Source organism: Salmo salar, unplaced genomic scaffold, assembly GCF_965601325.2.
Source record: "Salmo salar unplaced genomic scaffold, fSalSal1 ptg000306l, whole genome shotgun sequence".
NCBI classification, from domain to species: domain Eukaryota; kingdom Metazoa; phylum Chordata; class Actinopteri; order Salmoniformes; family Salmonidae; genus Salmo; species Salmo salar.
The window spans coordinates 432793-449218 of record NW_027675347.1 but is presented as its reverse complement, the minus strand read 5'-3'; the positions used below and the strand labels follow the sequence as shown (position 1 = coordinate 449218).

At 42.9% G+C, this 16426-nt stretch overlaps 1 protein-coding gene across 1 annotated transcript; it reads left to right on the top strand.

Annotated features, from left to right (window-relative positions):
- Positions 1-12445: 12445 nt before the first annotated feature.
- LOC145875676 (uncharacterized) lies at positions 12446-14564 on the top strand (the record flags this gene model as incomplete). Its single annotated transcript, XM_082971515.1, has 1 exon — positions 12446-14564. A coding segment is annotated over one exon (1161 nt), but the record flags the coding sequence as incomplete, so codon positions are not given.
- Positions 14565-16426: the final 1862 nt, after the last annotated feature.

Here is a 16426-nt window from a genome sequence, read left to right as displayed (position 1 = left end):
AGAGTACATGGGAGGCACTATACTGTGTGTCTGCAGGTGTCTATCTGGTCAAAACCACTGATACAGGAGCCCCTCCACCCTCTGGTGGGATGGATCATGTCTACAGAGAAACCTAGATTCAAATACTTAGATTTGTGTGTATTGGGTATATGTTGTGAAATTGTTAGATATTACTTGTTAGATATTACTACACTGTCGCAGCTAGAAAGACAAGCATTTCGCTACACCCGCAATAACATCTGCTAAACACGTGTATGTGACCAATAAAATATGATTTTGATTTGAAATAAATGTCCTATTTATCAAAGGTGCTTTTGGCTGGTGTCAAAATGACTTCAAAGGATTTGAATTTGTTAAAAGTCCATTTTGATACAGAAACACTAAACCATGATTTAGATTTATTAAGAACAAGTTGATTGACAAAGACATGAAAATTTGAAAGAATTGAATAAACCACATTTTGGCCATGATAAAAGATATGCCTCTGGGGTCAAAATGATCCATGTCAGAAGTATGGTTCAATGCAAATATGTAGTGGGTGTAAAGTTGGTTTTAAATTCTCACTCATTAAACACGAATCAATCAACACATGCTTCTCTTTGAACGACTTAATATAATATTAAACTTTTATGAAATAAATGAAAAATAAACGTTTGGTTCCTCAACTGCGTTGCCCAGTCCAGTCAGCAGATGGCGATGTGCGTCTTTTAGGTTCAGGCGATGCTGCCAGTGTGACGTATAATCTAGTGGACGGGACGCTCCTTCAACAACAACAGCTAGTCAGACACCTCGGTAGCTTTCTAGCAAACATAGCTACAACATTCACGCTCTTTACACTGTTTTGGTGTATATTAGTCGATGTGTATTAAACACACTTCTGTCGTATGTACTTGTTGGCCCATTTAATTATATATTTACGTTGTTTGTCAGCTAGCTGGTTTGCTAAGTTATCTTAGAACTAGGCTAGTCGCTAATGCTAACTAGCTAACATCTCCGACCATGAGTTTACTAAGCTACTCTCCTCCTGCTAAAGAAGAGGAGGTCTGCTGGACGGAGGAAGAAACTCTTGTGAAAGAGGAGGAGGAAGAGAAGGATGTTACAATACAAAAACAAGTAGAGGGTGAAGCTGTTACAGTGAAAGAAGAAGAGAAAGACGTTTCAGTGAAAGAAGAGGAAGACTCGTTCAGAGTGAAAGAGGAGGAGGATGTTACAGTAAAAGAAGAGGAGGATGCAGTTTATGGAGTGAAAGAGGAAGAGGGGGAGATGACTGTTACATCGATAGAGGAGGAAACTGGACATCTGGGCCCGGTTTCCCAAACGCAACTTAAGGCGTCCAATGGTTCTAACGGTGAACTTAGCCATAAGATGGTTTTGAGAAACCGTTCCCTGATTAACACTAGTAAGTACTGTCTTAAAAACAGAGGCACAAACTCTGCAGTTGTTGAACTGATGTGTGGTGTTAAAGGGGAAATATGCAATAGCTACATCCATATTTAGACTTTATAATTATTAATTTATAGCCATTGATTCTTGAAGAATATAACACATGCCTCATGAGCTTAGTTCAACTGTTGTACCCCATCAGAACCCCAAATAAGCTTTTTTTACTCCAATGTTTAGAAATGTAAACCAACACTGTATAGCCTCAACATAGTTAAAACTATAATGTTGACATCATGGATGGTTTGTCCTTGCATCCATAGGTCTGTCTATGAATTTGAAATTAGTTACATTTCTCCAGCCCCATCATCATCTTATTACCAAAACAGTGGTGGAATTACAGATTTGTTATTGTTTGGACTGCAGATTGATTGATTGTTGTGTGGCTTGTTTAAAGGGGTAACCTAGGTTTTAAACAGAAACAAAATGGCTGTCCAGAGACTTGGTTTGGTAAACAGCTGAGGGATGGGGGCTGGAGAAATGTAACCACTCTCAAATTCATAGAGGAAGCTATTGTATCAACCTTAATCCAAAACCTAGCGACCTCTTCAAGAAGTTCAGACATCTTGGCGTAACAGTTATGTTGGCTTGACAGTTGCTGGACCCAGGTTTGAGTCCAGCTCAGGGCTACCCCCTGAATTGACTACACTATAAATACAAGGACTGGCCACCCATGAGGTCAAAATTATAGTTTTAACCTGATTTCAAGGCTATATAGTATATTCTATAATTGGCAGTTAAGATTTGCTGTGGGGGTCAAATTGTTGTCAAATTGGAAGTTTACATACACTTATGTTGGCGTCATTAAAACTCGTTTTTCAACCACTCCACACATTTCTTGTTAACTAACTGTAATTTTGGCAAGTCGGTTAGGACATCTACTTTGTGCATGACACAAGTAATTTTTTCAACAGTTGTTTACAGACAGATTATTTCACTTATAATTCACTGTATCACAATTCCAGTGGGTTTGAAGTTTACATACACTAAGTTGACTGTGCCTTTAAACAGCTTGGAGAATTCCAGAGAATTATGCCATGGCTTTAGAAGCTTCTGATAGGCTAATTGACATCATTTGAGTCAATTGGAGGTGTACCTGTGGATGTGTTTCAAGGCATACCTTCAAACTCGGTGCCTCTTTGCTTGACATCATGGGAATATCAAAAGAAATCAGCCAAGACCTCAGTCTGGTTCATCCTTGGGAGCAATTTCCAAACGCCTGAAGGTACCACGTTCATCTGTACAAACAATAGTACGCAAGTATAAACACCATGGGACCACGCGGCTGTCATACCGCTCAGGATAGAGACGCGTTCTGTCTCCTAGAGATTAACGTTCTTTGGTGCGAAAAGAGCAAATCAATCCCAGAACAACAGCAAAGGACCTTGTGAAGATGCTGGAGGAAACAGGTACAAAAGTATCTATATCCAAAGTAAAACAAGTCCTATATCTGAAAGGCCGCTCACCAAGGAAGAAGCCACTGCTCCAAAACTGCCATAAAAAAAAGCCAGACTACGGTTTGCAACTGCACATGGGGACAAAGATCGTACATTTTGAAAAAATGTCATCTGGTCTGATTATACAAAAATAGAACGGTTTGGCCATAATGACCATCGTTATGTTTGGAGGGAAAAGGGGGAGGCTTGCAAGCCGAAGAACACCATCCCAACTGTGAAGCACAGGGGTGGCAGCATCATATTGTGGGGATGCTTTGCTGCAATAGGGACTAGTGCAGTTCACAAAATAGATGGCGTCATGAGGAAGGAAAAGTATGTCGATATATTGAAGCAATATCTCAAGACATCCGTCAGGAAGTTAAAGCTTGGTTGCAAGTGAGTCTTCCATATGGACAATGACCCCAAGCACACTTCCAAAGTTGTGGCAAAATGGCTGAAGGACAACAATGTATTGGAATGGCTATCACAAAGCCCTGACCTCCATCCTATAGAACATTTGTGGGCAGATCTGAAAAAGCGTGTACGAGCAAAGAGACCTACAAACCTGACTCAGTTACACCAACTCTGTCAGGAGGAATGGGCCAAAATTCACCCAACTTATTGTGGGATGCTTGTGGGAGGCTACCCAAAACGTTTGACCCAAGTTAAACAATTTAAAGGCAATACAACCAAATGCTAATTGAGTGTATGTAAACTTCTGACCCACTGGGAATGTGATGAACGAAATAAAAGCTAAAATAAATCATTCTCTCTACTATTATTCTGACATTTCACATTCTTAAAATAAAGTGGTGATCCTACTTGACCTAAGACAGGGAAGAATTTCCACTCGGATTAAATGTTAGGAATTGTGAGAAACTGAGTTTAAATGTATTTGGCTAATGTGTATGTAAACTTCCGACTTCAACTGTATACATAGATTCAATTACATTAAGGGTGAAACATACCTAGATTCAATAACATTTATATGTTTCAATAACATTCATGAATTGGTTTGAAACCTTTGTTTTAGAACCTTCTCAAAGTTGGTGCCTTGACGGTTTCTCACTCGTACCCTGACTTTTTAAAAGGGATTTTGGGACAATTAGCTTAGTTTATAACATGTATTTTAGGAACTGCGTGTCACAGCATGACAATGTGAACATGATTGGTCGACAGTCTCTTGGATGGGCATTAAACATTTGAATAAAGCTGTAATTTAACAAAATGTGGAAAAGGGGAAGGGGTCTGAACTTTCTGAATGCTCTATGTTTTATTATATTTTTCAAATGTAACCTTTATTTAACTAGACAAGTCAGTTAAGAACAAATTCTTTTTTACAATGACGGACGACGCTTGGCCAATTGTGCGTCTCCCTATGGGACTCCCAATCACGGCCGGTTGGGATACAGCCAGGATTCGAACCAGGGTCTGTAGTGACGCCTCAAGCACTGAAATGCACCACTCGGGAGCCCCAAAATCATCTTCCCCAACTAAAATAAATCTTGGCCAACCAAGAGTCTAATTTTGTTTCTACCAATCGATTGGTTGAAAATTTCGAATGTGTATTTTTCCATATATAAACACCACCCACGTGTATTAACCTGTTACGGCTAGGGGGCAGTATTTTCACGGCTGGATAAAAAACGTACCCGATTCAATCTGGTTACTAATCCTGCCCAGTAACTAGAATATGCATATAATTATTGGCTTTGGATAGAAAACACCCTACAGTTTCTAAAACTGTTTGAATGGTGTCTGTGAGTATAACAGAACTCATATGGCAGGCAAAAACCTGAGAAGATTTCATGCAGGAACTGGCCTGTCTGACAAGGTGTCGTTCTTCTTGTCTCTGTTTATTGAAGAGTGAGGATCTTAGCTGTCCCGTTTGGGTAGTGGCTGGTTACAGTACTGTGAGACTCAGGCTCGTGCCCGCGTCGACCGAAAGGTTTGTTTTCATTCCTCTGTTTAGCTAAATGGACATTCCCGGTCGGAATATTATCGCTTTTTTACGAGAAAAATGGCATAAAAATGGATTTTAAACAGCGGTTGACATGCTTCGAAGTACGGTAATGGAATATTTAGATTTTTTTTGTCACGAATTGCGCCATGCGTGCGACCCTTCTTTACCATTCGGATAGTGTCTGGGACGCACGAACAAAACGCCGCTATTCGGATATAACGATGGATTATTTTGGACCAAACCAACATTTGTTATTGAAGTAGCAGTCCTGGGAGTGCATTCTGACGAAGACAACAAAAGGTAATCAAACTTTTATAATAGTAAATCTGATATTGGTGAGTGCTAAACTTGCCGGGTGTCTAAATAGCTAGCCCGTGATGCCTGGGCTATGTACTTAGAATATTGCAAAATGTGCTTTCACCAAAAAGCTATTTTAAAATCGGACATATCGAGTGAATAGAGGAGTTATGTATCTATAATTCTTAAAATAATTGTTATGCTTTTTGTGAACATTTATCGTGAGTAATTTAGTAAATTGTTAGCAAATTCCCCGGAAGTTTGCGGGGGGTATGCTAGTTCTGAACGTCACATGCTAATGTAAAAAGCTGTTTTTTGATATAAATATGAACTTGATTGAACAAAACATGCATGTATTGTATAACATAATGTCCTAGGTGTGTCATCTGATGAAGATCATCAAAGGTTAGTGCTGCATTTAGCTGTCTTCTGGGTTTTTGTGACATTATATGCTAGCTTGAAAAATGGGTGTCTGATTATTTCTGGCTTGGTACTCTGCTGACATAATCTAATGTTTTGCTTTCGGTGTAAAGCCTTTTTGAAATCGGACAGTGTGGTTAGATAAAGGAGAGTCTTATCTTTAAAATGCTGTGAAATAGTCATATGTTTGAAAAATTGAAGTTTTTGTATTTTTGAGGAATTTGTAATTCGCGCCACGCCTATCATTGGATATTGGAGCAGGTGTTCCGCTAGCGGAACGTCTAGATGTAAGAGGTTAATAAAATAAAAATTATTCTCGACCAGGTTGAAATACTATCAGACATCCCCAAATGGGCACATTTATAGGCCTACATTTGTGTACAGGCCAGGTAGATTAATCCTACTTCTATATGTGTAATCAGGTGCCCGTCCTTACTCAACATTGACAGGAGTTTCAAACAAAAGACAATGAATAAATTGACAAAACTGCGGGGTCAGGTCTGGGTGGTCTGCCAGGGGTCGTTTCATTTAGTATCCGATTGGGTCGGCATGGGGAATGATTGTATTTTCCCATAGTATGTTGTACCGAAGTTGACCGACTGAAAGGGAGTGTAACTTTGATTATAATTACACTTCCCTGAAGGAGGGAAACGAGGTACAACACCTGTTTGGTCCCGCCCTTTCCTGGGTCGGTGAAGAGCGATATTAAATTTAAGGAATAAATCCGAGCCTCACGGTCATCACCTGTGGAAGGCGGGGCTTCCAGAGAGGCACGGATTTAATAGTATGTTGTACCTAGTTTCCCTCCTTCAGGGAACAGTAGTTATAGTCATAACATGAGGATTTAATTGTATGTTGTACCTAGTTTCCCTCCTTCAGGGAACAGTAGTTATAGTCATAACGTTAAGCTTGTCATATGATGAACTTTAACTTAAATACTGGATCTTGCTGTCGGACAGTTTTTTTGTATTCAGATCTCTGAAATGCTCTCTAATTACGTAACATTTAGTGTCTCCTTATATTACGCTGGGAAAACAGTTTTCATGGGCACAGAAATCCTAAATCATTTCAGAGTTTGCTAAATCCAATGGTTCTAACCAAGAGTCATCTTAACTTTATTGACAACACCCAAATGGATACTGTCATTAACGTGGTTCTTCAATAATAACACATACTTCTTAATACTGTAGCTGTTTAGTTCCAGTCACATGTTCAACTATCATCAGCTGATCCAGGAAATCATTTTCTGAATGACAGTCACATGACAAACATCACAACATGCAACAACAACCAAAGTGCTTCTTCATTCATTACTCTGGTAAAGACAGTTATGCCGTGCTCCATGTTGGATCCAACATCCCTAACAAATTGATGTTTATAGTGTGTTATTGTCTGCTTGATTTACAGCGGGGTCTCGTTAGTCTGTTTGGACACAGAGATACTTAGTCTTATCTTTCAAATGGTGTAAAATAGTCATATGTTTGAGAAATTGAAGTTATAGCATTTTTAAGGTTTTTGTATTCCGCGCCACGCTCTACCGTTGGATATTAGTGAGGCGTTCCGCTAGCGGAACGTCTAGATGCAAATGTACAAACCCTCATTGTCAGGCTGATGTTAAAGCTAGCCAAAGAGCATTTTACTGGTTGAAGTGTTTTTTAAGTATAAATTAGTTGATTTGCGACAATAACACAAACATATTAAGCAGGAGATTCAAACGAGCCTTACAGTTATAATCCAAAAGTAATGTGAAATGCATTCATAAGCAACCTGGAAATGGAGGCTATTTTTGCTGTCAGCCTATGAGAACTCCCCTGAGTTTTCCCCCATGGTGGTGAATTAGTGAATAGACACAGAGCTTAATGTGAGTTTCCTTGAGTAGCACTCCTGATCTTGCGCTGTAATATTCAGAATACATTGTGAAAAACTAAAATCTTAGCTCACCATTTTTGCTCCAGGCAGATATACTACATCCATAACTAGTGGTTTCCTCATTACCAGATATACTACATCCATAACTAGTGGTTTCCTCATTACCAGATACACTACATCCATAACTAGTGGTTTCCTCATTACCAGATATACTACATCCATAACTAGTGGTTTCCTCATGACCAGATATACTACATCCATAACTAGTGGTTTCCTCATTACCAGATATACTACATCCATAACTAGTGGTTTCCTCATGACCAGATATACTACATCCATAACTAGTGGTTTCCTCATTACCAGATATACTACATCCATAACTAGTGGTTTCCTCATGACCAGATATACTACATCCATAACTAGTGGTTTCCTCATTACCAGATATACTACATCCATAACTAGTGGTTTCCTCATTACCAGATATACTACATCCATAACTAGTGGTTTCCTCATTACCAGATATACTACATCCATAACTAGTGGTTTCCTCATTAGCAGATATACTACATCCATAACTAGTGGTTTCCTCATTACCAGATATACTACATCCATAACTAGTGGTTTCCTCATTACCAGATATACTACATCCATAACTAGTGGTTTCCTCATTACCAGATATACTACATCCATAACTAGTGGTTTCCTCATTACCAGATATACTACATCCATAACTAGTGGTTTCCTCATTACCAGATATACTACATCCATAACTAGTGGTTTCCTCATTAGCAGGGAGGAGTTTCTACAACCAGATTGTGTGTGCATCGCCCTCGTGCTGCAATTTTAGCAAACACAGAAAGGGGCCTATATTGGAGACCAAAAGTCGTCTGGTACACTGCTTACAACGGCTTGATTTGTTTGATCTGATCAATTCTTCTTAGCTAGCTACATAGCCGTCTTTGTATCAAAGATAATTGTGTAGTTTAGAGTAACTGAGTAATTATCGAGGCTAGCTATCTTCGTCCTCCTAACGTAGTCAACACTGCTAGCTGCTAGCTAGCTAGTCATCACTGTTAGCTAGCCAACTTCTACCGACTAGCAGCACCGCAGAAACTATTACATTACAACGCAACGACTTGATTAGTGTGGTGTTAGTGTTAGTTAGCCAGCTACATAGTTGTCTGTGCTGTCTCTGTATCTAAGATAATTGTGTAGTTTGAGTTTGAGTATTATCGAGGTGTGCTAGCCAGCCGCGACGCGGCGCCAGACTTACTCAACACACCTAGTCATCATTAACCCACTGCCAGCTAGCCATCCATTACCGACTAGCAGCGCTGTAGTTACTAATACTTCACAACGGAACGATTTGACTAGTGCAGTGTTACCTAGCTAGCTACCTAGTTGTCTTTGTCATAGCTTGATAATTGTTAATTGATAATTGTTAGCTAGCCAGCCATCGAGGTTAGCTAGCCAGCTATTTCCGTCCCCCGCGACGCCATTTTTCCTAACCTAGCCAACTATTACCGACGAGCAGCATTGTTGAAACTAAATACACTACAAGGAACGTCTTGATTAGTGTTATGTTAGCTAGCTAGCTACAAAGTTGCTTTGTATCATGACAAGGTGTAGTACTGAAACTACCGAGGTTACCTAGCCAGCTACACGTTCAAAGTCAACAACGCAGCCACTGCTAGCTAGCCTACTCCACCAGCCAGCAGTACTGTGTCATTTTAGTCAATAACATTTTTGCAACGTAAGCTTAACTTCCTGAACATTCGAGACGTTTAGTCCACCTGTCACTCCAATCTCATTTGCATTAGCGTAGCCTCTTCTGTAGCTTGTCTACTATGTGTCTGCCTATCCCTGTTCTCTCTCCTCTGCACAGGCCATACAAACGCTCCACAGCGCGTGGCCGCTGCCACTCTAACCTGGTGGTCCCAGCGCGCACGACCCACGTGGAGTTCCAGGTCTCCGGCAGCCTCTGGAACTGCCGGTCTGCGGCCAACAAGGCTGAGTTCATCTCAGCCTATGCTACCCTCCAGTCCCTAGACTTCCTGGCGCTGACGGAAACATGGATCACCACAGATAACACTGCTACTCCTACTGCTCTCTCCTCGTCTGCCTACGTGTTCTCGCATACCCCTAGAGCATCGAGCCAGCGGGGTGGTGGCACTGGAATCCTCATCTCTCCCAAGTGGACATTCTCTCTTTCTCCCCTGACCCATCTGTCTATCTCCTCATTTGAATTCCATGCTGTCACAGTTACCAGCCCTTTCAAGCTTAACATCCTTATCATTTATCGCCCTCCAGGTTCCCTTGGAGAGTTCATCAATGAGCTTGACGCCTTGATAAGTTCCTTTCCTGAGGATGGCTCACCTCTCACAGTTCTGGGTGACTTTAACCTCCCCACGACTACCTTCGACTCATTCCTCTCTGCCTCCTTCTTTCCACTCCTCTCCTCTTTCGACCTCACCCTCTCACCTTCCCCCCCTACTCACAAGGCAGGCAATACGCTTGACCTCATCTTTACTAGATGCTGTTCTTCCACTAATCTCATTGCAACTCCCCTCCAAGTCTCCGACCACTACCTTGTATCCTTTTCCCTCTCGCTCTCATCCAACACTTCTCACTCTCCCCCTACTCGGATGGTATTGCGCCGTCCCAACCTTCGCTCTCTCTCTCCCGCTACTCTCTCCTCTTCCATCCTATCATCTCTTCCCTCTGCTCAAACCTTCTCCAACCTATCTCCTGATTCTGCCTCCTCAACCCTCCTCTCCTCCCTCTCTGCATCCTTTGATTTCCTCTGTCCCCTATCCTCCAGGCCGGCTCGGTCCTCCCCTCCTGCTCCGTGGCTCGACGACTCACTGCGAGCTCACAGAACAGGGCTCCGGGCAGCCGAGCGGAAATGGAGGAAAACTCGCCTCCCTGCGGACCTGGCATCCTTTCACTCCCTCCTCTCTACATTTTCCTCTTCTGTCTCTGCTGCTAAAGCCACTTTCTACCACTCTAAACTCCAAGCATCTGCCTCTAACCCTAGGAAGCTCTTTGCTACCTTCTCCTCCCTCCTGAATCCTCCTCCCCCTGCCCCCCCCCCCCCCTCCTCCCTCTCTGCGGATGACTTCGTCAACCATTTTGAAAAGAAGGTTGACGACATCCGATCCTCGTTTGCTAAGTCAAACGACACTGCTGGTCCTGCTCACACTGCCCTACCCTGTGCTTTGACCTCTTTCTCCCCTCTCTCTCCAGATGAAATCTCGCGTGTTGTGACGGCCGGCCGCCCAACAACCTGCCCACTTGACCCTATCCCCTCCTCTCTTCTCCAGACCATTTCCGGAGACCTTCTCCCCTACCTCACCTCGCTCATCAACGCATCCTTGACCGCTGGCTACGTCCCTTCCGTCTTCAAGAGAGCGAGAGTTGCACCCCTTCTGAAAAAACCTACACTCGATCCCTCCGATGTCAACAACTACAGGCCAGTATCCCTTCTTTCCTTTCTCTCCAAAACTCTTGAACGCGCCGTGCTTGGCCAGCTCTCTTGCTATCTCTCTCAGAATGACCTTCTTGATCCTAATCAGTCAGGTTTCAAGACTGGGCATTCAACTGAGACTGCTCTTCTCTGTGTCACGGAGGCTCTCCGCACTGCTAAAGCTAACTCTCTCTCCTCTGCTCTCATCCTTCTAGACCTATCTGCTGCCTTTGATACCGTGAACCATCAGATCCTCCTCTCCACCCTCTCCGAGCTGGGCATCTCCGGCACCGCGCACGCTTGGATTGCGTCCTACCTGACAGGTCGCTCCTACCAGGTGGCGTGGCGAGAATCTGTCTCCGCACCACGTGCTCTCACCACTGGTGTCCCCCAGGGCTCTGTTCTTGGCCCACTCCTATTCTCGCTATACACCAAGTCACTTGGCTCTGTCATATCCTCACATGGTCTCTCATATCATTGCTATGCAGATGACACACAATTAATCTTCTCCTTTCCCCCTTCTGACAACCAGGTGGCGAATCGCATCTCTGCATGTCTGGCAGACATATCAGTGTGGATGACGGATCACCACCTCAAGCTGAACCTCGGCAAGACGGAGCTGCTCTTCCTCCCGGGGAAGGACTGCCCGTTCCATGATCTCGCCATCACGGTTGACAACTCCCTTGTGTCCTCCTCCCAGAGTGCTAAGAGCCTTGGCGTGACCCTGGACAACACCCTGTCGTTCTCCACCAACATCAAGGCGGTGACCCGATCCTGTAGGTTCATGCTCTACAACATTCGCAGAGTACGACCCTGCCTCACACAGGAAGCGGCGCAGGTCCTAATCCAGGCACTTGTCATCTCCCGTCTGGATTATTGCAACTCGCTGTTGGCTGGGCTCCCTGCCTGTGCCATTAAACCCCTACAACTCATCCAGAACGCCGCAGCCCGTCTGGTGTTCAACCTTCCCAAGTTCTCTCACGTCACCCCGCTCCTCCGCTCTCTCCACTGGCTTCCAGTCGAAGCTCGCATCCGCTACAAGACCATGGTGCTTGCCTACGGAGCTGTGAGGGGAACGGCACCTCGGTACCTTCAGACTCTGATCAGGCCCTACACCCAAACAAGGGCACTCCGTTCATCCACCTCTGGCCTGCTCGCCTCCCTACCTCTGAGGAAGCACAGTTCCCGCTCAGCCCAGTCAAAACTGTTCGCTGCTCTGGCACCCCAATGGTGGAACAAGCTCCCTCACGACGCCAGGACAGCGGAGTCAATCACCACCTTCCGGAGACACCTGAAACCCCACCTCTTTAAGAAATACCTAGGATAGGATAAAGTAATCCTCCTAACCCCCCCTTAAAAGATTAAGATGCACTATTGTAAAGTGGTTGTTCCACTGGATATTATAGGTGAATGCACCAATTTGTAAGTCGCTCTGGATAAGAGCGTCTGCTAAATGACTAAAATGTAAATGTAAATGTAGAGTTTCAACAACATGAATAACTTATTTCTAGTTACTACTAATGTGAAAACAAGACAAAATATGATTGTTGCTAAGTTGACTGTCTTAATTGTCAAATAATTGAACAGACGTCAATTGTTGTACAACTTCATGGGTACGACCTTTTACCTCAAATAAACAATGGATTTCTGCTGTTGTGGGCCTTTAACCATCTGTCTGACTTTGCCGTTCACACAGGAGAGAGGCGGGACTATCGTGGATCCTCTGGGGACCCTCAACAACATCATGAAGCTGACAAGGCAGAGAAGAGTCTCTCCAGATCAGAACTCCTCAAGAAACACCAGCAGAGATCCACAGGGAAGAGAACTCACTGCTGCTCTGAGTGTGGGAAGAGATTCACCTCATCAGGCATTAAAATTCATCTGAGAACACACACAGGAGAGAAACCTTATAGCTGTGATCAATGTGGGAAGAGTTTTGTTCAATCTGGCAATCTGACATCACACCAGAGAACACACACAGGAGAGAAACCGTATAGCTGTGATCAGTGTGAGAAGAGTTTTACTGAGTCTGGGGGTCTGACTAAACACCAGAGAACACACACAGGAGAGAAACCTTATAGCTGTGATGAATGTGGGAAGAGTTTTATTACATCTAACATTCTGACTCAACACAAGATAACACACACAGGAGAGAAATCTTATAGCTGTGATCAATGTGGGAAGAGTTTTGGTCGATCTGGAGAACTGACTGTGCACCAGAGAATACACACAGGAGAGAAACCCTATAGCTGTGATCAATGTGGGAAGAGTTTTGCTGCGTCTACCAATCTGACTCTACACCAGAGAACACACACAGGAGAGAAACCTTATGGCTGTGGTCAATGTGGGAAGAGTTTTGTTCAATCTGGCCATCTGACATTACACCAGAGAACACACACAGGAGATAAACCTTTTAGCTGTGATCAATGTGGAAAGAGTTTTGCTGCATCTAGCACTCTGACGCTACACCAGAGAACACACACAGGAGAGAAACCTTATAGCTGTGGTCAATGTGGGAAGAGTTTTGTTCAATCTGGCCATCTGACAGTGCACCAGAGAACACACACAGGAGAGAAACCATATAGCTGTGGTCAGTGTGGGAAGAGTTTTACTGAGTCTGGGGGTCTGACTAAACACCAGAGAACACACATAGGAGAGAAACCGAATAGCTGTGATCAGTATGGGAAGAGTTTTTTACTGAGTCTCGTCGTCTGACTAAACACCAGAGAACACACACAGGAGAGAACCCTCATAGCTGTGACCAGAGATAATCTGATAAAAGATCTCTGATCAAATGTCAGAAACTACTTACATGAAGGAGTTGTTTCATGATATCAATGAATTAATGTCACAATGTAGAATGTTTTAACATTGTAGAAGGAGTATTTTAATGATGTCCCAATGTAGAACCCTAAACGTTTGTCCCCTGTTCTATTGATTTCAACATGATATGGATATTAGCCTCAGGGGGAAAATCCAGGCTCTGAATTGAAAGAGTACTATATATGTGATTTAACAAAAAGTTACTAACAAAAAAGTTGTTACACTTACCACGTTGGTGACCCACTGGAATCAAAATGCACCACTTCAAAATGTATCTGGCTGTTTTCTACAAATTGTCCTCTCACCAGGGATGTACACATTATTCCCAGATTCCATGTGGTTTTTCAGCTGTTCGTTTTAACAGGACGTGCAACCTCATGTCCCTCCTCTTGCATAATTTATTTCAACATGATATCGATGAGTGATGACAAATAAGTTCCTTTGTTTAGCGACCCCTACATTTAAATGCATCACTCCAAAATGTAGCTGACTTTCTTCTGCTGGTTGTCCTCTAACCAGTGAGGTAAAATATATCTCCCATTTCCATGTGTTTATTTTAGTTGTGTTAGTTTCAACAGCACGTACAACCTGATTTCCCCTCTAATTGATTATCAGTGATTTATTGCTACTTGTCAAAACAAGGTGCTTGTTTAAAAAAAAATATAAGTAATATGATTATTGTGGCAGATGTTTGTGTATATAGCACATGTTATGTTTAGGTTTTCAATTCATCCCAAACTGTTTCTGCATATTGGTTATTGATTTGGACACGTTTAAACTGTGTTTTGACATCGGGGCTATTTCATATTTACATTTCATGTAACATTTAGTAATCATAATTATTTATGCAACCAACTGACAATTTTTTGGTACAATTATATTGACATTGTTGCCCTGTTTTTAGAATATCAGAGTGCCAAACCAAATGTACTAGAGCATGACATTGGGGATTGGGCCCCGATCCAACAACATACCTATCTAGTGAACCCTGAAAAGAGAGAGAAGCTCCACAGTGAGGTGGAAAGTTACTAGGATATTGCAGGAGTTTCCTCTTGAAATCAGACATGTCTGTGTCCTATTGGAGATGAGTTTTGTTTGGGCTCGTTCCAAGAGGACGAGAGTTCTAGAAGCTAAGGAAGGATTGTATAGAACGAAAGATGAAGGAGAAAAGATACTGTATATTATTTAGACATTTTTTTTCTTGTTTTTAATTGTTGACAGCCAGTAGACACCATGTTTATATTGTAGAAGGGAATCATTTTAGTTGATTATAATGTGAAATGGAAGTTGTTTTCTGTTGGTGGTGAGCAAACTTGTCCAACGAAAATATAGGATATATTTGTTGTCTTAAGGTGTTACAGGCTTTGGTTTTTCCATTTATGTTTTGAGGTTGGACTTTAGTACGTCTAGCTCGTTAGCACGTCTAGCTCGTTAGCACGTCTAGCTCGTTAGCACGTCTAGCCCGTTAGCACGTCTAGGCCGTTAGCACGTCTAGCCCGTTAGCCCGTCTAGCTCGTTAGCCCGTCTAGCTCGTTAGCATGTATAGCACGTCTAGCTCGTTAGCACGTCTAGCTCGTTAGCCCGTCTAGCTCGTTAGCACGTCTCGCTCGTAAGCATGTATAGCCCGTCTAGCACGTCTAGCTCGTTAGCACGTCTAGCTCGTTAGCACGTCTAGCTCGTTAGCACGTCTAGCTCGTTAGCCCGTCTAGCTCGTTAGCCCGTCTAGCTCGTTAGCACGTCTCGCTCGTAAGCATGTATAGCCCGTTAGCCCGTCTAGCACGTCTAGCGCGTTAGCACGTCTAGCTCGTTAGCCCGTCTAGCTCGTTAGCCCGTACAGCTCGTTAGCACGTAGGACGCACTGATTGGTGTCACCTCGTTAGTCAGTATGTGTTACACCTGTGCTGGCTTGTCCATCTCGTTAGTGGGAAGGTGTTTCACCTGAGCTGGTCCAGGTTCTATTTAAGAGTGTCTGGCCCAGTGCTCCAGTTGTCTTGATACATGTGGAGAGTCAACACCTTTAGTTGCTCCACCTTTTTGGTTTGCTTCCTGTCTTTAAGTTTGGTGTGGGTTTTTCTTTTGTTTTCCTCTTCTTGGGCAGATTTAGTGGGTCTCATGGTGGGTGTCTTTTAGGTCCCAGTTGTTGTTACTAGTCAACTTTCAGTGGACACAGAGAGCAAAACTGCAACTTTGTTATAATACTTTTATTGCATCAAATGGTTGTTTTATGCAACAGAATAGAGGGTTCTTATAACTATTATGTCTGTGTTCTACTGAGGATGGGCCTCTGGGAGAAAACACTGACAGGAGATTTACAATGTCTTTTGGGTGATAAAACCTAAAGAGACTGCATTCCAGAACATGAGTTAATGTTTCTGTTCTATATGGTACCAGGGAGAGATGACCCCAGGGCCAGACCCTGGTCTCTACACAAAGAGTACTGTTTTTACAGCAGATACTGTCTGCTGAGAATTAGAAGCATCTTTCATACAAATCTTAAGCTTGTGACCCATTCTATTCATCGGTTGTTTGTCATGTAGGTTGAAAGGGGTGTATCTTGGCTTTAAAATACCTTTGTACTTTTGTATCGTGGTTCTCAACGAGTCATCTGGGAGTGATTCGTCGACCAGCCATCATTATCGTAGAGCACTCAATTGATTCACCCTATATTTGCGTGTTGTATTGACCTGCTCCCTTATTAATAAGTTAATAAAG